Source organism: Fusarium subglutinans (genome assembly GCF_013396075.1).
Source record: "Fusarium subglutinans strain NRRL 66333 chromosome Unknown NRRL66333_c0000036, whole genome shotgun sequence".
Lineage (NCBI taxonomy): Eukaryota > Fungi > Ascomycota > Sordariomycetes > Hypocreales > Nectriaceae > Fusarium > Fusarium subglutinans.
Genome location: NW_023502099.1, coordinates 168,140 through 188,342, shown reverse-complemented (window position 1 = coordinate 188,342; position 20,203 = coordinate 168,140). Strand labels below are relative to the sequence as shown.

At 49.3% G+C, this 20,203-nt stretch overlaps 8 protein-coding genes across 8 annotated transcripts; 4 read left to right on the top strand and 4 right to left on the bottom strand.

Annotated features, from left to right (window-relative positions):
- Positions 1-249: 249 nt before the first annotated feature.
- FSUBG_4086 (extracellular sulfatase sulf-2) lies at positions 250-1,908 on the bottom strand (the record flags this gene model as incomplete). The annotated part of the gene is made up of 1 exon (XM_036682037.1): positions 250-1,908. The coding sequence occupies one exon, from the start codon at positions 1,906-1,908 to the stop codon at positions 250-252; it is 1,659 nt and encodes a 552-aa protein (XP_036540393.1).
- An 803-nt stretch (positions 1,909-2,711) lies between these two features.
- On the top strand, positions 2,712-4,571 carry FSUBG_4085 (quinate transport; the record flags this gene model as incomplete). Its single annotated transcript, XM_036682036.1, has 6 exons — positions 2,712-2,907; positions 2,991-3,492; positions 3,579-3,700; positions 3,747-3,803; positions 3,863-4,402; positions 4,462-4,571. 6 exons carry the CDS (start codon positions 2,712-2,714, stop codon positions 4,569-4,571), a joined length of 1,527 nt encoding a protein of 508 aa, XP_036540392.1.
- Positions 4,572-4,884: 313 nt separating this feature from the next.
- On the bottom strand, positions 4,885-5,390 carry FSUBG_4084 (uncharacterized protein; the record flags this gene model as incomplete). Its single annotated transcript, XM_036682035.1, has 3 exons — positions 4,885-5,118; positions 5,191-5,278; positions 5,326-5,390. 3 exons carry the CDS (start codon positions 5,388-5,390, stop codon positions 4,885-4,887), a joined length of 387 nt encoding a protein of 128 aa, XP_036540391.1.
- A 580-nt stretch (positions 5,391-5,970) lies between these two features.
- On the top strand, positions 5,971-9,136 carry FSUBG_4083 (uncharacterized protein; the record flags this gene model as incomplete). Its single annotated transcript, XM_036682034.1, has 4 exons — positions 5,971-6,158; positions 6,209-6,527; positions 6,582-9,033; positions 9,105-9,136. The coding sequence occupies 4 exons, from the start codon at positions 5,971-5,973 to the stop codon at positions 9,134-9,136; spliced, it is 2,991 nt and encodes a 996-aa protein (XP_036540390.1).
- A 384-nt stretch (positions 9,137-9,520) lies between these two features.
- Positions 9,521-11,085, bottom strand: FSUBG_4082 (multidrug resistance; the record flags this gene model as incomplete). The annotated part of the gene is made up of 4 exons (XM_036682033.1): positions 9,521-9,904; positions 9,959-10,100; positions 10,154-10,633; positions 10,685-11,085. The coding sequence occupies 4 exons, from the start codon at positions 11,083-11,085 to the stop codon at positions 9,521-9,523; spliced, it is 1,407 nt and encodes a 468-aa protein (XP_036540389.1).
- Positions 11,086-13,007: 1,922 nt separating this feature from the next.
- Positions 13,008-14,414, top strand: FSUBG_4081 (dhh family; the record flags this gene model as incomplete). Its single annotated transcript, XM_036682032.1, has 2 exons — positions 13,008-13,189; positions 13,274-14,414. 2 exons carry the CDS (start codon positions 13,008-13,010, stop codon positions 14,412-14,414), a joined length of 1,323 nt encoding a protein of 440 aa, XP_036540388.1.
- A 744-nt stretch (positions 14,415-15,158) lies between these two features.
- On the top strand, positions 15,159-16,256 carry FSUBG_4080 (phosphorylcholine phosphatase; the record flags this gene model as incomplete). The annotated part of the gene is made up of 1 exon (XM_036682031.1): positions 15,159-16,256. One exon carries the CDS (start codon positions 15,159-15,161, stop codon positions 16,254-16,256), a length of 1,098 nt encoding a protein of 365 aa, XP_036540387.1.
- Positions 16,257-16,335: 79 nt separating this feature from the next.
- On the bottom strand, positions 16,336-19,755 carry FSUBG_4079 (beta-galactosidase; the record flags this gene model as incomplete). The annotated part of the gene is made up of 8 exons (XM_036682029.1): positions 16,336-17,324; positions 17,376-17,669; positions 17,724-18,131; positions 18,180-18,843; positions 18,899-19,042; positions 19,089-19,461; positions 19,511-19,588; positions 19,640-19,755. The coding sequence occupies 8 exons, from the start codon at positions 19,753-19,755 to the stop codon at positions 16,336-16,338; spliced, it is 3,066 nt and encodes a 1,021-aa protein (XP_036540386.1).
- Between the last annotated feature and the right edge of the window lie 448 nt (positions 19,756-20,203).

Below are 20,203 nucleotides of genomic sequence, written 5' to 3'. Positions count from 1 at the left end.
CTTTTTAGTGCCTTCAGAGGTTGACCATTGGGGTCCGGGGATAAGTGGCCAGGGTCCCCCCGAGCGTCTTACAAACCCATCAGAAAAAGCCTGAATGTGTGCAATAGCTTCAGCTCAGCTCGTTTTGCACAAGCTAAGAAGCTTGAATTTACAGACACAGTCTCACTAAGATCCTGATGCTTCAGTTCACTGGGTTATGTACATGTCTCATCTATCAGTTGTCTTACAATCCGCCCCTCATCCAATCCTTCACAACTTCTGCTTCAGCGCATCCTCGGGTCGCAAGCCGTTCTGCTCTGCATACTTGACAGCCGCTGGTACACCTTTACTCGGACCACTCAGCCGAAGATGGATTGGATCATCACCAATATGCTCCATCTTAGCCTCGAGGAGAGCAGTCATGTGCTTGACCACATCACTATATGCAGTATCATTGTACAAATTGAAGAGCTCCAGAGGGTCCTTCTCGCAATCGAATAGCTCCCATTCCTTCTCCTCTGGCTCGTTAATATTATCTGCCTTTCCGGGTCGCGCTCCTACAACTCCAAGGTCCTCATTGTACCAGTAAATGAGCTTATACCGCTGATTGCGACAGCCATAGTGCGCATAGGCCTGGTGAATTACATCGTTGTGCATCCAGTACCGGTGATACGCGACGTTCTCCCATTCTGGGCCTGTCACGGATCCCCCGCGCATCAGAGGAAGTGCCGACTTGCCTTGCATATAGTTCGGGATTTTGATACCTGCCAGCTCGAGGAAGGTCGGAGCAAAGTCGACGTTGCAGAATATCTCGTTGCTTGTAGAGCCAGCTGGAATTTGCTTGGGGAACTGCGCCAGGAATGGCATCTGGAAAGATTCCTCGTACATAAACCGCTTGTCGAACCATCCATGCTTGCCCAAGAAGAAGCCCTGGTCTGAGGTGTAAATAACAAGAGTGTTCTCGGTGAGACCCTTTTGGTCAAGATAGTCCAACATGCGCCCTACGTTGTCATCAACCGATTGGATCACCCGCAGGTAACGCTGCATGTAGCGCTGAAACTTGAAAGCAGACAGCTCGGCAGCTGTAGTGAAGGTGAAAACAGTGCCGTCGTCTTTGTCAATCAGCTTAATGCTCGGGTCCGTTGGAATCTTGCGCTGGGCGGAGCCAGACTCTTGAGTGACGCGCTCGCCTACCGACCGACCTCCATCAGGCTGAACAAGTCCAAGATCCTGATATGTCAAGTCCTCAGCTACGCGCATTTTGGCTACTCTGGCAGCTTTGGCTCTGTTCTTGTAGTCATCGCCGTACGTCTCTGGAACCTTGATCGGCTTGTCGGCATACAGGCTCTTGTGCTTTGCATCGCATTCCCATGATCGGTGAGGGGCCTTGTGATGGCACATCACAAAGAATGGCTTGTCAGAGCTCTCAGTGGCGGTCATCCACTCAAGGCACTTATCGGTGATGATATCGGTAACATAGCCTGTTTCGTGACGTTCGACACCCGGACCTTTGCCGTCGGGGGGCATTTCGATGAACTCGGGGTCCCAGTAGTCTCCTTGGCCTGGTAGGACGCTCCAATAGTCGAACCCTGTCGGCTCGTGTGGTTCGCCTTCACCCAGATGCCACTTGCCTACCATGGCCGTACGGTAGCCGCCCGAGCGCATATGCTTTGCCACGTTGGGCATATGCTTGTTGATGTGGTTATCGAGCGTCATGACGCCGTTCACGTGGTTGTGTGTCCCTGTAAGAATAGCCGCCCGAGAAGGTGTACAGATGGAGTTTGTTACATAACAGTGATTGAAGAGCATGCCATTCTTAGCAAGCCGGTCGAGGTTTGGCGTATTGTTTATGCCAGCTCCATAGGCACTAATGGCCTTGGATGCATGGCCATCTGCCATGATGAAGAGAATATTCGGCCGGGAGTCCATCTTGGCCCCAATGGTTGAGTGACTCGTTTTAATGAAGAACGGAATAAGGGGAGAACAAAACACACTTGGAGATGCGAGGAGCGAAGGTAGAAGATGTCAGTAAGTGCACGATCAGGTAGCAACAAGCTATGGGGAGTGTGATGAAATGCTTACTATGTATGTGACACAGGTTGGGGACAACAAACTGTCCTGCCGGCTACATCGGGCGTAAGAATTGTAACAGCCGATGCAACGACCCGTAGGCGACTGTCGTCTCCCCTGGTGCTCTTTTCTCTGAGTCGGATGGCATCGGTAGCCCGCAGCTCCCTAACTCTGTGCAGCCAAAAGGAGAAATGATGACTGTCGGTAGTCGGTCGGATGCTACAATCGGGCATAGTGTAATTGGCACCGACTTGGTTGCGGGGGCTCACCAAACCCATCCCCGCGTCCGGGTATCGGTAACGAGCTCCCTTTGAGGTTAGTCCGGTCGGCTGCCAACCTTCAGACCCCACGACAGGACTGCAGTGCCATGGTCCACCGAAGATGGCGTCCACCAACCTTCACAGTTTACCAGTCTTCCGGCTTCTCTACCTAGTAGAATCTCGACTTCAGCCCATTTCCGGTGCATCTCATCATTGCCCTTACACAGCACGCCATGCTTTGACACCAACTTGTCCATCAACCTTTCGCGAGGATGATGGATTTGTCTATAAAGCTTTTCACCATGCCACAAGACAGGCCGCCCTTAGCATTCACTTCACTTGGTAACACTCACAACCTCCTTTACCTTATTACATGCTCAAAGTCCGAAAACGAGTTCCAAGATGACGAAAGCTCTGGGAACTTTCAGAGCATTCTACCTTGTAGCGTTATGCTGCGTTGGTTCTTTTCTTTTTGCCTATGACACCGGCACTGTTGGCGGAATTTTGACCTTCCCGAGCTTCCAACGGGATTTCCGGTATACCACCAAGGACAAGGCCAATGTTGGTTCACTGTCCACGAGTCTTCTGCAAGCTGGTGGTGAGTACTGTGCTGTTATCATGTCTCTTCTTGCCGCCTTGAGAGTAAACAAACAACTAACTTGGAACTCTTCTCTTCCGTAGCTTTCTTCTCCTGCTTCTTCGTCTGGCCCTTTACCGCTCGATTCGGCCGTCGCTGGTCTCTTGTCCTAGCCTCGGCTATCTTTAATGTCGGCGCCGTCGTGCAAACGATCAACACTCATCATCTCGCCGGATTCTACATTGCCCGATTTGTCTCGGGCGTCGGTGTCGGCATGGCCACTGTGATAGTGCCCATGTACTCAGCTGAGATGGCACCAAAAAATATCCGTGGCATGCTTGGTAGCATGTTCCAGTTCTTCTTTACCTTGGGAGTCATGACTTCGTACTGGGTTGATTACGCAGCGAGTATCCACATCCCCGACGACAGCAGCGCCCAGTGGCAACTACCAGTCGGTTTACAGCTTGTTCCCGGCAATATCCTTGGCCTCGGAATGCTCTTTACAAAGGAGAGTACCCGTTGGCTGGCCAAGGCAAATCGCCGTGAGGAGGCTTTGCAGTCCTTGATCTGGGTTCGTGGTGGAGATTCTCCCGAGGTCCGAGAAGAGTAAGTGATCCTTAATCGTGACAACCAACATATCCCTGAATTGCTGGTCAAATGTATTTGCTTCTGACACGCATGTTCCCCCGCAGGTTCAGCGAGATTGTTCGAAGCATCGACGAAGAGAGCCGTATCAAGGCTGGTTTGACTTGGAAAGAGCTTATTGAGCCCGTCAACCGTTACCGTCTCGGCCTCATCATTGCTCTGCAAATCGGTAAGCACTTCTTTTGGATCTTCAATCGTAGAAAACCTGGCATTAGCTAACGAAGTACGTGTTAAAGGCGTTCAGCTCACCGGAAACACCTCCATGGCATACTGTGAGTCGATTACCGTGCAGTTCAGTGCCTTTCCGATTGTCTCTAACATATCTGTTCAGACGCTCCTCAGATTTTTGGTCTAGTTGGTGCTGGCCAGGACAAGCTTCTGCTTACCGGCTTCTTCGGTCTTGTCAAAGTCGTGGCGTGCCTTTTCTTCTTGCTATTCCTCGTTGAACGGATCGGTAGTCGTGGCTCTCTTCTCGCAGGGGCAGGACTCATGGGTACTTACATGCTCATCGTGGCAATCTTGACAGTCAAGTTCCCTCCGAACCCCGACGCTGGACTGACACCTCCTTCTATTGCTTCTCTGACTATGATTTATCTTGAAGCCATGAGCTACAACATATCTTGGGGGCCTGTACCGTGGGTTTATACTGGTGAGATTTTCAGCAGCCGCATTCGCGAGGCTGGCATTGCCATCAGCACCTCAACACAATGGCTATTCAACTTCGTCTTTTCTCAAGTCACTCCACACGCTGTCGCGAACCTTGGCTGGAGGACCTTTCTCATGTTCTCAATTTTCAATTTCGCGCTTGTTATCTTTGTCTGGTTCTTTATCACGGAGACCAAAGGCGAGTCCCTAGAGGAAATGGAAGAACGTAAGTCTGATATCTCGCCCGACTCGTCTAGCCTCAACAGTAACTAATGTTTGTAATAGTCTTTGCCAGTCGGGCTGGCGTCACTGTCGTGAGACCTGTAGAAGCAGGGGTAGCAGACGAGAAGGAGACTGAGAGGCATGTTAAAATGCAGTCTGCCAAGTCGAGCTAGGTGCTTCGAAGCTTAGAGGGAGATGTTGCGTCTGCAGTCGCAATACAAGTTAATCCAACACATGGTGGACTGGACCATTACACCAAACGCTCACCCAGCAAAGAGTTTCGCTCGCTAAAATGGGTTGGCATTCCTCACTAACTTATTGCTGTGCGTTCAACAGTAGTACAGACTCGCCATTCACTAGAGAGTATTGTTGGATATTGCAAGTAGGATTAATTAACTAGGAAATTAAAGCGAACCCTGATCAATCTGTTCTGTGCTAAAGAGAATAGAAAAACTGTCTTTGATACGGGAAACCCCGTCGAGAAGCCTAAGCTTTCTGAACATTGTACTCCGAGACACCAAAGTTGTGGATCTTTTTGTCCTTGGTTCCGACGGCAATAAACTCAGGGCCAGTGTTGAAGATGTAGAAAGGCTGGTCATCTCCAGGATAGAGAGGCTGACGCAGAGTAACGGCATAAATAGCCTGCTTGTATCCAGCCTTTCGGAGGATGGTGAACGCATCATGGATATCGAGAGCGCGTGTTGGCTTTGTCAAGTTTGTCTCATGGTGTTAGTGTTTGCATTGAACTGTGAAGCGCAAATGAGCAGTGCTTTGTCAAATGCGGGCATTCACCTCGTCTGCTAGGTTTGACAACTCCGATATACTGATAGTTTCTTTCTTTGACAGTAGCGGAATATCCGCCTGCAATTCTTCCCTTTTTCTGATACAATTGTAGTAGTCACGCCTAAATACATATAGAGTACTCACTTAGTGCTGACGGGGTGTATGGTCTTATGGTCTGTATGATTGCATAACCGCTTTCCTTGTTTCATTCTGTAAGGATCCCAAGGCACTAGACTCGAATCAAACGTTCCTTGACAAAAGAGGCAGTGAATGATTGTATCAACAACAAATCATCGCAGACGGCCTGGATTGGAGGACGCGACAAGATAACAAGTCCCTCAACTATCTGCGTTATGAATAGCATCTCGATATCTAATACGAATACTACTGCGCAAAGCCTTTGCAACGCTGATCATAATAAAACACAAGGTTAAGCTTAGGTATCACTTGCACAAATCTCATCACAATGTTCCACTGAGCAAGGGCTATTTGATCTCCGCGGATACTCCGGGGACGGTACTCCGTAGTGATCTTAAATTACAGGGGTTTAGCGTCTAGATAAGACAATCTACACGCATTGGTCTTAGTGTCGACAATACGAAATGAGCGCCTGAAAGCATGACTAAATAAGCGCCACTCCCGCCTCGCGCTGGCATGGCGATCCCCAAATTCAATGCATTTCTTCAAACTCTAAAAACGTCACCAAAACAACACTTCAACAATCATCGGTTCACTCGGACTGACTGAGATATGAGGCTGAAACGGTCGAGAACGAGAGAAATGAGCTCAATGGGGGACGACGAGGTGTCCTTTAATGCTTTCAACAGCCCCAAGCGACTCCCGGCTTGGCTGGACCACTTCAATGCCAAGGACCTCAAGATTTTGTTCAAGTGCTCTTTGGCTGTTTGGATCCTCACCTTGTTTATCTACATCAGTGATACCTTGAGAGTGCTCGGCCAGTCGGCATTCTTCGGATGGTAAGTCCATCATGAAGATATCATGTCATTGGGTATTAACGCGTCTTCAGTGTTGTCCTATTCATCATGCCGCCTTCGGGCGTCGTATTCATCCACTTCGCCGCCGGAGTTATGATCTGCGTCGGTCTTGCGCTCGGCTGGGCCTGGGGAGTCATCACCATGAAAGCTGCTTTGGCGACAAGGCCTCTGGCTGATTTACAGCAACGCTACGCGGAATTGCAACAATCAATGCCACAAAACACGACGAATGTTGGCCAAGCGTCAGGCCAGACAACCTATCAACAAATAGCTATCTACGAAGGCTTCATGTTGGATACTCGCGTATCGGTCACGTACTTCTGCATGATGGGGTTGTTTGTCTATCTCATGGTAAGTTGATTGCGTAGTGAGCCGTGTTTTCAACAACTGACAAACTCTGGCCAGGCGCGTGTACGAGTTTCTGCCCCCAACTTAATGCTCGTATCCATGTTTTCCATGATTGTTGCCGACATCTACTTTACGACAGCACCGCTTATTCCTACTTTCAACGGCACCATACCGAAAGTCCTGATTCTTCCGAGTGCCATTGCAGTTGGCGTTGGTGTTGTTTGCAATTTGTTGTTCTTCCCGCAATCAACCTCTCAAATCACACTTGGAAGCATGGGAGACCTTCTCCGTCCTATAAATGGGTACGTCAAGGCTTTGACATGGCACTTCAAGACGAGAACCAGATTTGAGCCTGAACAGCTACAAGCGCTGAAAGCTACCTTGGCCGTGTCCTTCAAAAGTGTCGAGAGTGCCGTCAAGTTTCTGCCTCTGGACTTCTCTTATCGAAGATGGAGCCCTGAGGATATCAAGTCTTTTCAAGAACCATTGCGACAGGTACTGGTATCTTTCGGAGAGTTACTACAGCTGTCGATCTCTCGTGAAGAGCTCTTTGCCAAAGACGAAGCTCTGACGAAAGCGGCCGAGGAACTTGAGAAGTCTGACAACGAGAAGCACCCTCTGGCTTATCATATTGCAAAAGCGGCTGATCTACGTGAGATTACAAGACACCCTGATACTGAAGAGATGATTGTCAAAACCATTGATGCACTTTCATCTTGCGCTACTCCGCTTCTGAAGACACTGGAGCAAACCGTTGATGCCATAATCGAAGCATTCTCGGGGGCTTCTAAGGACGACACAATCAGTCAACATGAGCAGATCCTCGCATCGCTGCAAGAAGCCCTCGAAGACTTCGAAGACACAGCTGCAGAGCAGCTAATCGCCCCTCATGCTCATCTCTTCGATTCCAACGGTAAGGTTATCTACAATGATCACCGCGCACCTCCTCTGCTTGGCTTGATGCCTGGGCTTCTATACCAGGAACGACTCATCAACCTGACAAAGAATATTGGAGGAGTTCTCGAAAGAGCTATCGAGGTTGAGAGGGTTCGAACATCGAAGCGAGTATGGCTACCCAAAGGCCTCCAGCACATCTTCACGCTTGGCCTGTCCCAAGATGCACCGCCTTCTACGATTCCCAACTCTAATGATCTCACTCGAACGATGTCCGTCATTTCCAAACCCGAGAAGAAGCGAGGTCTCTTCAGCAAGAAGCGAAAGGAAAAGGAAGACCCTGAAGGGGCAAGAACAACCGCCGCCATTCTGGAAAGTATGGAGCAGCCCACGAGTCGTCGACGAAGCAAATCGAGTCTGATCTTCTTGGCGCTCATCAACTTCTTTACTGGTGTCGAGGGTCTTCACGCTCTTCGTGCACTCGTCTTGACTATTGCTCTTGCCGTTCCTGCAGTTATGCCATCATCAGCTGGCTTCTACTATCGCGAAAAGGGACTATGGGCTCTGATCATGGCGCAGATGGCTCTCGAACCTTACATGTCCGACTTTACATCTGGGATCCTCATTCGTACCCTGGGTACTGTAGCTGGAGGTATCCTGGGTCTTCTGTGCTGGTACATCGGATCTGGAAACGGCCCTGGAAACCCATACGGCTTAGCTGCTATCATGGCAGTCGCTATCATCGGCATGATGTGGTGGAGATTGTTTGCTCCGCCACAACATATGGCGGCAGGCATCATGCTTACATCAACTATGTACATGGTTATGTCGTATAGTTGGGTCGACACCCATATTCCCAGTTACGGTAATCCTGGAGTCGGATATGAGGTCTTCTGGCGCCGAATCCTTCTTGTTCTTATCGGTTTTGGCGCAGCCGTCTTTGTTGCGCTTCTTCCGCGACCCCTTTCCGGAAACAGACACTATCGACAAATATTATCCAGCCAGTTGTCGAGCGTCAGAGACCGCTATGCCCTTCTGATTTCAGTCTGGCGCTCGCCTCCCGATGATTTCGTCGAGGTCATCGAGAAGCAGGCTACAACGACCGAAGAGCTGCTCAACTCCATCGCCCTTCCAATCCTAAAGACCAAATTTGAGTTCTCAACCTCAAACATCGATACTGAAACGCTCAGCCGTGCGAACCATCTTTGCAACAATCTCAACGTCTTCCTGGCGCAGTTCAGCATGACCGCGACGAAGCTGCCACTCCCAGTCCGCGAGAGATTCTTCTATCGCGTGAGCGCAGGCGACGAAAACCTGATTGCTGACTTGATGTCAACAATGACCCTTCTTCAACATTCATTGATGTCTGGAGAGCCACTTCCAGCAATCTTGCCGACGCCTTTGGTGGGCCGGGCGATCCAGTTCAGGAGGTTGCGGGGCGACTTTCAAGATGAGGGCAACTCTAAGGAATACCTAGCAAAGCAGGAAGGAAGACAGTGGTCAGCAGCCGTTTATGCGTTTGTGAGATTTTTGGGCACGCTTGACGAGCTTGTCATAGTGATGAAGAAGTCTGTTGGTGAAAGATCACATATCAATGCCGAAGCATTGGGGGGGAGTACGTACTAGAGACATGAGCAACATCACTTCTGAACTTACATATAAGCGTGATTTTACACCACTAAATAGTAACAGAAAACCCAAGCTGGTGTAGTGGTTAACACGTCCGCCGGTCACTGATTAATGCTTCTGCGCGGAAGTCAGCCCCAGAAAGGGGGGGGGGGAGTTCTGGGTTCAAATCCTGGGCTTGGGAATCTTTTTTCTTCTTGAGGGAACTTAATTGTAATCTTGATTGTATTTCTTTATGCCACATGTCACTTCGTCAGTGGCCCTGTAGGAGTTTAACCTTCTAAACTAAAGTCTAAGACGGGGAAACTTTTGGTACAATAACTTAATAGATCTGCTTGAGATAAGATACGCTTTAACTATCAATTAATTATACATGGCACTAAAGTCTCTACTGATATTACCAACAGGCTTCTGATATAAAATTCCATCTCTTTCTTGACCCGATCAAAACGTAAAGTATCGAGCCTGTATTTAATTCACTGGCTTCCCTCTTCCTCGTGGCTTCGCTTTGCTTCCACGTGTTCATGATGCTTGAAGAGTCCTAGGAATCCCAGGTCATAGCATACTTTTAGAGATCCGGCCATGATGAAAGAGACCCAGAAATAGTTCGAATCTGCCAGCAATCCTGTGATGAGAGGTCCAAGGCTCTGAGAAGTTGTCTTGGCTACGTTGATAAGACCAATGACAACTGTTCGTTCCTTAGGTTTGATTATAGCGGCGAGGAATGCGGAGCGGGGTGCAACGTCCATTGACTGAGTGCAAGATCGTAGAATGAGGAAGAGAACCGATAGGTGGACGTCGTTGGGGATGGGGACCAGAGCCAAGAAGACCGCAGATGGAAGGTGAGTAAATACCATGGTCTGCGAGTCATGTCAGTTAGATAGTTCAAACTATTATCGGCATTGCAATCTTACTCGAACATTGCCGAACCGCTTGGCAAGAGAAGATGCTACCAGCATCGATGCAGCGGCGATGATGCTCGTTGTGAAGAAGATGGAACCTAGCTTCCCTTCCTCGATATGGTAGTAGGATTTGAAGTAGTAGGTAATCCATGAGCTATGGCGACTGTTAGCTCTCACATAGAAATGATCTCGTATCAAAGTACTTACAGAGGAGCCAGTCCTGAAGCAAAACTGTCCAAAGCCAAAAGAGTGCAAAGGGTCACAACAGTCGGGATACTGTCACGAGAAATTCGAGCTCGAAGTTGTTTCTTGGGCTGAGGCTGATCGGAATTTTGAGCTTGAGTATTGTCGGGAAGCAGAGGTGCTTGTTCGTCGTTGTCCACTGGAGATCCTTGCTCGGGCTCATGGTGAACTTCAACTGCAGAGCTTAAGATGATGGCCGAGATCAACTTCAGCACACCCATCACGGAGTATCCATAGAAGACGCTACGATAGACCTCAACAACATCCATGCCGAGATTAACGCGCATGTGGTGAATAATCCAACCGCAGGTCAAAAGACCAAAGGCGCCACCAGCCGTGCCGGAGAGACTGTACCAAGCATAGACATCGCCTCGCCGAGCTGCATCAGTCAGGTGAGCAATGATGCTCTCTTCAACACCGCGGAAGGGTCCGATTTCGTTGCCACTATCGATTGTCAGCACCAACACCATCAAAGCATTCTTTTCTTTGTCTTACCCAGGACTGATGATACCCAAGATTGCTGCGGCAAGCAAAATCCAGTAATTGCTAGAGGTGGCAAACACAATTCCACTCGCAGTCATTAAGATTGCCCCCAAGGCCAAGACCGCGCGTCGACCAACACCATCAGCGAATAGTGCAAGCAGGAAGCTGATGATGGTATCACCAACCAAAGTCAAGGTCATGAACAAGCCGACGCGTGTTGTCGATACGCCGAGTTCTCGCAAGTAGGCTACGAGAACGAGAGTAGATCCGCCATACGCGAAAAGACGGATAAATCTCTGTGCGCAGAGGATCTTGACATCTTTCGGCGATCGATAGAGTGAAACAAGACCAAGTTCTTCGATGACTTTATAAACGGGATGACGTCTCGAATTGGTCTCCATAGGTTCCGACATATTGGCAATTGAGGAAAAAAGAAGTCGAACTGTTCATTAAATATACAAGGACATTACTAAAGAGAATTCTTCTTTCTTGGATCTCAGCACTACCAAAAGTTTATATATATGTCTACCTCCGAAGTTCCGAGCCGATTTTGACCCAGTATAAATTCCAGGGTAGCTGTAGCGAGCATAAATCAGCTTGGTGTTGCGTCATCCGCAGTCTCGGAAGAGAGTTTACCAGAAAGGGCGTTATGATTGGTGGATTGACTTTGTCAGCGTCGGTTTTCCGAGATTCGCGTGCCAAATTGGGCAAATTTTGACATATGGGTATATAGGTTCCAAATTCTCTTCACGTGATATCGAACTCCGCTACAGTGACTGCTCACAGTCATCATCTTCCGTAGTATAGTGGTCAGTATGCAAGCTTGTCACGCTTGAGACCCGGGTTCAATTCCCGGCGGGAGAGTTCCAGCCAGCTGTTAAAAGCAGCAATTCGTTTTTTATCTTTTTTTGTAAGGCTTTTTTTTTCTTACATAGTAATAAGTGCGCCTCTTCTTGGTTTTCAAACGACATCGGGGTGCGATCTAGTGGTGGACAGGTTTGTCTTAATTTTATGGTAAATTCTGTAATTAATAACTTCCTTCGCTCTATAAGACGCTAACATTTCTCCAGCTATAATACAGATTCGGTAATATATAAAGAGCCCTGGCAGAGACTGTTGGTCTTAATTATGTTATCGACATGGCTTACTTATATAATGGCTTTGATTGCTTTCTCAATACGGAACAGTACTTCTCAACAGCTTGTTCGGCCGGTTTCGCTCTCGAATCTTTGTTGCAATTGACATAGCAACTTTGACAGGAGACGCATTAGCGACATAGATTCATATGTAAGGAGAGTCCGCTGCTTACTTGGCAAACTCTTTATGTGTTCCACAAAGGCATCGCTCGTTGTCACCGCAAGCATCAGTCTAGAGACACAGGTTAGCTTGCCTTCTTACACGGCTAATCAAAAACGTGCATTTTTCGGACCAGCTTTGAGGCAGGCGTCTACTTCACTGCAGTTTGCTGCTTGGGCAGTGACCCCAACAGTGGAAAAGAGGAAAACAAAAACAGAATATTTCATGTTTGTTTCGGTGTATGTTTGCTGTACTCGCTAGTAGAGACAATAGCGAAGGAAGAACGTAGTACTTAAGTAGTCAGGACTCAGGAACAAAAGCCCTACGACGCCATCGATCGCCAGAGGCTTGAGAACCCTGTCTCTATCACCCGATCAAGAGACGATAACCTTCAGCCGCTGTTCTCATTTCGAGACGATCATTTGAGAAGCCCTCATTTTGGGATGAACTCAGTGGAAAGTCTCAAGTCACTGCATTCCTGAGCCCCTGGAAGTCAACCAATTGGTGCGGTGGCTGGCGGTCGAGCCCCAGGTACTTGGCGTCTTGTCCGCATTCTTCGGGAGCACCTTTCCGCATCCGGTAAGCCTCATGGATTGACACAATGGCAAACCTCACTGCTTGGGAGCAGTCGATGAAAAGGGCTTGGGGTTCATGTTCCCGATGTTCGGCCCTCGACGCTCTCTTTAAATTGGTGGCAGGGTATAGTAAGTGACCGGGAACCAAAATACAGAGTGTATAAATGTGACTCGATATATAAATCCATATCACTTCATCATTCGACGGTGTTCGATCACGGCCATTAGATGCCCAAGGAGAAGAGCAATACCCTAGAGCATGATATGTGGCGAATAATCGTGGCTGTGTGTTCACGCCACGTTTCTTTGGGTTTTCATGACACCAGCCCTGTCAATGTCCTCGAGGCTTTTGTATCATCACCGGAATCATGCTCCGCCTTACATCAACTCCGTCAGTCCTAAAGATTTCAAATCCACAAAGATCCGGATCCATCACTTCTCACAAGAATGGGCTGTCTCTCACAATGGTTCGGCAATTTCAAAGGTCAATTGTGGCCCAAAAGAAGTTTCAGTATCGTGGTGAGAAGCCGATGTCTTCTGAAGAGGATTATCACAAAGCCCAACCGCGAAAGGATCAAGCTGGAAACGTGATGTGGCCTGCCCCCAAGAGTCAAATTGAGAAAGCGAAAGATTTCATTCGTGAATGGTCAGCTGCCCCTACCTGTTACCCTGCCAATCGTCTGGATGAGAACGACATGTCTAAAGAACACTTCAGCTAATCATCCTATAGTGCCGCCGCCGGTAAACAGACGCTGATCGTCCCTGATAAAGATGCTGATGGTCTTGCTGCTGGAGCCATCATCAGAAAGACTCTCATGTTGCTCGGCCTTGATTCCAAGCTGATATCGTGCTACACGATGAACAAAAACAGCTTACTACACTACATGGATTCTCGTACAAACATGGAAGCCTATAAGCCATCTTACATCATTGTCCTCGACCAAGGCTCAGGGAAATCAGAGCCTGTGATCGACTCACCCCATCGCGCGTTAGTCATTGATCACCATCTGGCAGAGGACGACGATCACCCTGAGGGCGCCATATTGGTGACAGCGAACAAATGTCCGCCGATAGCTACAAGTTCGCTGCTGACTTATCTCATCTGCCGCGACTTACACCAAGGGGTCGAGGAAGCATGCGGGTGGCTATGTGTCATGGGAACACATGGGGATCTGGGTAATGCGATCAGATGGCGCTCGCCATTCCCGAACATGCAAGCAACGTTTGAGACGCATACCAAAAAGACGATAGACAATAGTGTAAAGCTTATCAATGCTCCTCGCCGAACCGCACAGTACGACGTCCCCAGAGCCTGGAAAATATTGATCAAGGCCTCATCACCCATGGAGCTTGTTAAGAATAGGTTCTTAAAGGAAGCAAGGGCCGAAGTGATACTTGAAATGAAGAAGGCCGGTCGCGTGGTGCCCAAGTTTTCTGCTGATAAAAAGATCGCAGTGATCCGCATCAACTCGAAAGCACAGATTCATGCTGTCATTGCAGCACGCCAGGCTCGCCAATTGTTTTCAAGAGAACTCGAAGTCGTGATGGTAGCGAATGAAGGCTACGCGAGAGGCGTTGTCAACTATTCGTGTCGCGTTCCAACGTGCGCCAGGGGTAGAGATCCTCCCGTCAACATCCCAGAAATTCTTATTCGAGCAGCAGAGGGAGCGGACGACGATACGCTGATAGAGCGATTGGGACCTAGGTTCGCTGGTGGTCACAAGAACGCAAGCGGCGGAATGATTCCCCAAGCCGAATTCGAGGAATTCTTGGAGGTCATCGGAGTCTCAGGGGATGGAAAGCCATCGCCTTCGCCGAAGAAGTCACCAAAGGGTTGTGCGAATCAGGATCAATTCAGCATACGCAGCTAGGAATCCTTGCATCCAAGCATTGGCGCCCCGTCCGGCCAATTGAGCGCAATTTAATTCCAAGTATTCCTCCTTGCGATAAGCAGCATTCGCAGCCCGATGCTGGCAAGCTTAAACCTTGAACCCCCTGTTAGCTGCCCGCTAGTGGTTTAGAAAACGCCCTGGGACCCCTTCCCACGTTACATTATTGGAGTAAAAGGGTTCTTGGCTTGGAGCCTTGAACTAATGCCGAATGCCGTTCTTGTTCCTCGTGTCAATGACGCAGATCTTGACCGTTTGTTGAACTGTACAACCCTCCCATGCTCTAAGAAGCTTAGCCTAGACAGGAAAGTGGCTGACATCACCACCTTCAGCTGCGAGATACGGGGATGGTTTAGATCGATCTGATGTCGAACAGAAGCCATTATAGTATTAGATTGACGAGACAGTCTGCGACATTAATTAATCGAGACCTCTATCGACAGAAACAAGCTCCTGTTGCCGTTATCTCGACAGCGACTAAAACCCCTCAATAAACGTGTAAGCGGGGTAGCGTGACCAAATAGTTCAAGATCGTCCAATTAGACCAACCACCGGATATTACCTCTTGTAACACTATCAGCGACTTCGTATGGAATAATTGTCGGGCCGCTAAACCTTGACGACCATGGACTTCTTTAATTACTCTGTGAATCCCCTCCCAGGCTGAAGCTGAAAAAGCAGGTTCTTCACGCTTTTCACTTCTCACCTCATCTCAAGCCTTTCATCATGAGACCCAGCATCAATTTCGTTGTCAATGCCCTTTGGCTGACAAGCCTGAGCACTCCCTCTGCTGCCGCTCCCTCCAATGGCAACTATGGTCTTAAGGGTCCTGAGCTCAAGCATTGGCCCGCCCAAGCTGCCAAAGCTCTCAACAAGATGATCGCTCGCAATGCCAACAATGGTCGCTATGCTGTCTTCGACATGGACAACACCAGCTATCAATTCGATCTGGAGGAATCACTTCTTCCTTTCCTTGAGAACAAGGGTGTTCTTACACGAGAGACCATGGACCCTACTCTCAAGCTGGTCCCTTTCAAGGACACCAAGAAGCATAAGGAGTCGCTGTACAGCTACTACTTGCGACTCTGTGACATTGAGGATGCTGTCTGCTATCCTTGGGCTGCGCAAATCTTCAGCGGATTCCCTCTCGGTGAGCTCAAGGGCTACGTCGATGAGCTGATGGCCTACAACAAGACCATCCCCACCACTTATTTTGAGGACGACAAGGTTACAGCCACTGAAGTCTCCCCTCCCAAGATCTTCGAGGGCCAGGTCGAGCTGTACAACCGCCTCATGGCCAACGGCATCAAGGTCTACGTTGTCAGTGCTGCTTCCGAAGAGCTTGTCCGCATGGTTGCTAGCGATCCCAAGTATGGCTACAACGTCCCTCCCCAGAACGTCATCGGTGTATCTCTCTTCCTCAAGACCAAGAAGGGCGAGATTACTACTGCTCGCAAACAAATTGAGGATGGTGACTACACCAAAGAGACACAGAAGCAGAATCTCGAGGCTGAGATGACTCCCTGGCTCTGGGCTCCGGCTACTTGGAAGTCTGGAAAGTGGGCTGCTATTCTCACCTACATCGATGAGTGGAACAGGCCTATTCTTGCTGGTGGTGATACTCCTGATAGCGACGGTCCCATGATTTTCCAGGGTGTTGATGTTGCGCGTGGTGGTATTCACCTTTGGGTCGATCGTAAGCCTGCTTACAGAGAGCAGATTGACGGCATGATCAAGAACAACACAATTGCTCAGAAGAAGGAAGGGCTACCCGTTACAGCTGACAAGAACTGGGTCTTTGTGACGCCAACCGAGCTTCACTAAATTATGTTCTAGCTAACATGATTGATATCTTAATACTAACATGTTTAACTCTCAAACACCACGTAATTTTACTAATTTCCTAAGCGTATTGCAGTCTCTCTTCGGTCCACTCCGGGCGGAGATACTTGCTATCAAACTTAACATCGAAGCTGGATGTATGAGCATAGTCAACCTCCCACTCAACTTTGACCTCGCCGCCTTGAGCACTCTGACTCCAGACTGTAACAGCGATGGTGTTTTCTCCATTGTAATTCAGAACACCAGGAGGCACAGGGAAGGAGATTTGGTTGCCGATGTAAGGGTTGAATCGTCCGTACTGGTAGCCGTTGACAAACAGAAGAACTCTGACTTGGTTGCTGTAGCCTTTCTTCGTGGCAGAGAAGGTCGTGTTGGAAGGCGCTGTAAGCTTGAACGAGACACCGACGTCTAGGCCATCAGGAATATCAAGATCGACGGTCGTTCTGTAGGCACGGACTCCAGCCGAAGGGTTGACGAGGGTTCCCTGCTTGGAAGAGTATGTCTTCCACTTCTTGTCGGAGAAGCCAGGCAAGTGAGCGCCGATACGCTCAGCGTAGAGACCACCCTCGTTGAGGGGACCACGAATGGGATCGATGACCTCGCCCTCAACGCTTCCAGCATGACCAGCAATCTTCCACTCCGAGAACTTGTAACCGCCCTTGGCTGGACCAATGAGAGTGGCATTGGTGATACCTCGAGGGTCAAGAGCGCCGTCACGTAGATCGTGGCCAGAGTTATCCATCAGAACAACCAGAACGTTCTCCTTTTTGGACAGAGTGGCGTTCTTGAAGGAGAACTCTTGGCCTGCCTGGCCAGTGGTGGCTTCGCCGAGATAAGATCCGATATAATCCGAGTTCAGCCAGACGGAATAGCCAAAGGCCATGCCACCCATGAGGTCAAGATAAACACCAGTAGGAGCAGAGCTAGTGGTGGGGAAAGTAGCTCTGTAAATGTGGTTTCCGTAGTGGATCTTGTACTCGTCGACGTAGAGCACGGGGTTCTTCAGATCCGGGACGAGGACCGCGTTGGTGGTGTTCTTCTTATCGGCAACTACTCAAGGTCAGTACATACAGTCATCTCAGATACCACTGTAACACGTACCAACCCAGGCCGAAGATGATGTCTTGTAATCGGTCTTGATCTCGGGCAAGCTGTCGGCATACTTCCAGGAGTCAAGCTTGGGCAACGTAACCTTGGAAGGACCCTTGAGCTTGATGGTGTACTTGTGACCTTCCTTCGACGAAACCTTGACCTTCTCATCGTTCCAAGCGATGGAATTGAGAGACTCGGGAGCAAAGACAGTGATTTCGGTCGCGCTGTCGAGATCGCCCTGGATGTTGAGCTGTCCGTTGTTGATGGTGGCATGGCGGACGAGGTAGGGGCCGTGAACCAGAACTGCGAAAGTCAATATGCGTCTCTCAAGTGTGTTGTTTCATCGGCAGAACTCACCAGTCTTATTGACGGGCGCGAAGGGGTTGTTGTCCAGTGTAGGAGCCCAGAACTTGTAAGCAGTCTTTCGATCAGCAAGAACAATGGTGGAGCCATCCTTCAGGTTGAGAGTGAAAAGACCCTTCGACTGAGTATAGTTGACAGTAACGCTCTTCTTTCCCGCCTTGACCTTAATACCCTTCAGAGACTTGTCGTGCTTGAGCTCGGTGTGTCCCTTGAGGGTGAACTCTCCTTGCTCACCCTCAGGAAGCCAGAGGACAACGACCTCCTTGTTGTCGATGATGGAATAAGTGAGAACTTCGGCGGTCGAGTAGAGGAGTGTCTTCTTGCCGAAGTGGAAGTCAGTTGGGATGACCTTGGATTGATGGCCATTGATAGTGATTGCGCCCTCGTTTTGAGGGATGGTGACTAGAGGTCGTTAGTAAATGCGGCTTACGGAACAATACAGAAACGTACGCTTGCCCTCGGAGGTCTTGACATGAACTTTGAAGGTCTCTTTGGTACCGGAAGGTGAATGATCGTGTCGGGCAACGTAGAAAGCAGCATCATTCTCCTCATGTCGAAGCTCGGAGATCAAGATGGCATCGTTCGTGGAAAGGGAGGTACTGTTGGTAACTCGAATGGTTTTGGTAAGATCGTGCGCAACCCGCGTGAAGAGAGTCAGCGACTTGGTCTCGTAGTACTTATCCCAGATAGCACGGTTCTCAGAGATAGGCGAAGAGTAATCGTAGCTAGTTGCAACAACAGGGCAAGCAAACCAACCCCAGTTGGTTCCACCGTACATCATGTACAGAGAAATGGCGGTGGCTTGCTGTGCGAGCAAGTCACGGTAGAAGATGTTGGCAAAGTCAGGGCCGATATCGCCAGGGCAACCGCCCTCTGGACCGCCCCATGGATTGTAGGAACCGCCCTGGAACTCGGGCAGGAAGTGAGGTTGATTGGGAGATTGCTTGTTGAAGTAGGTGACATAGTCTTGGATGTTGTAAGGAACGTATTCGCCGTTGGTGCCGGTGCACTCGTCGAGGTTGCAGCTCCAGCACGAGGGGTAACTGTCGACACCAGTGACATCGACGTTGCCGGTTGCATTACGCTCGAAGTCGTTGGACCAAGAAAATGTGCGCTGCGGATCGGTTAATATTTTGTCTATAGTCCACATTTGGAGAGGTAAAACTCACAGTATTGGGCGCGTTGTGGAATACAGGAACATCGATACCGGCCTTTCTAGCGGACTCCTTGAGAAGTTGCATGTAGTTGGCGGTAGGCTCGTTCAGAATCCTCTTGTCGTCATTCTTCCACTGACCGCCCAACTCGTTCTCAATCTACACTCGTCAGCTTCCTCCACCATCATCAACGCTGCAACCATACCTGGAACATGGCAACATTGCCGCCATTGGTAATGAGATGGGGTTCAATGATCTTGGAAATCTCAGTCCAATACTTAGACCAAGCCTTAGTGTATCTGGGATCATCGTTTCGAAGCTTGCCGTACTCTCCGGTGGTGACCCACAGAGGAAAACCTCCGGCGTTAGCCTCGGCATTGACGTAGGGACCAGGACGGATCAGGAGGTAGAGGCCGAGCTCTTTGGCAAGGGTCATGATCGACACGAAATCGTGAGCGCCATTTTCGAAGTCGAGGACGCCTGGGGTTGCTTCGTGGTAGCCCCAGCTGTTGTAGATGCTGAAGGCTGTGAAGCCAGCGGCCTTGATCTTTTCTAGCAAGTCGCGCCAGAGTTCGGGTCTGACAAATGTTAGATTCGCGCTTGGTTTGGAGAGGAGATGAAGCGTACACAGGCAGACGCCAGTAATGGAATTCACCTGAGAAGACAAAGATCCTCTCGCCATTGATCAGGTAACTATGGTCGTCCCTGGGTTGTTTGTTAGCTGGAAGTCTCGTAGGCAGCAATTGAGTGAATCACCATTCAACAATGTTTGTAAGTCCATTGTCTTGGATTGGAACATCTTTTGTCTCTTGTCCAATCGACAAACCAGCCAAGGCAAGCAGCCCGACAGTTGAAAGCGAAAGCAACTTCATCGTGACTTGCTATGCCAATCAACCTCAAGCTCGTGTGCACAGCATCACCCAGAACTTATATACGCGCATTCAATGGCACCAAAAAAAAAAGTCATCTCGGCCAGAAATGACCCGCATTACATGACATGACATAGCTCCCCCACGGCTCTCACTCCCGAATTGTGTCGATCGAAAAGTCTGGGGGCTCGGTGGTGCTCTTCACCGGTGTTGAGGGGTAGTAGGGTACGATGGACGGATCAGCCGGAGAATAAAACGCGTCAATGGGAATTTTGCCATGCAACGGTAGCGTTGCAATGTCAATTCTTGGACGAGAGTTTATTCCGTCTGATGACATTTACTCCATGTTTTCTCCACATTCACCCGCATTTCTATTGACGCGGCTCTGGCAGTTCAACTGTCATTTTACGTGCATCGGGCCTATTAGCCCTGTTGGTCAACGCCTTGCTTC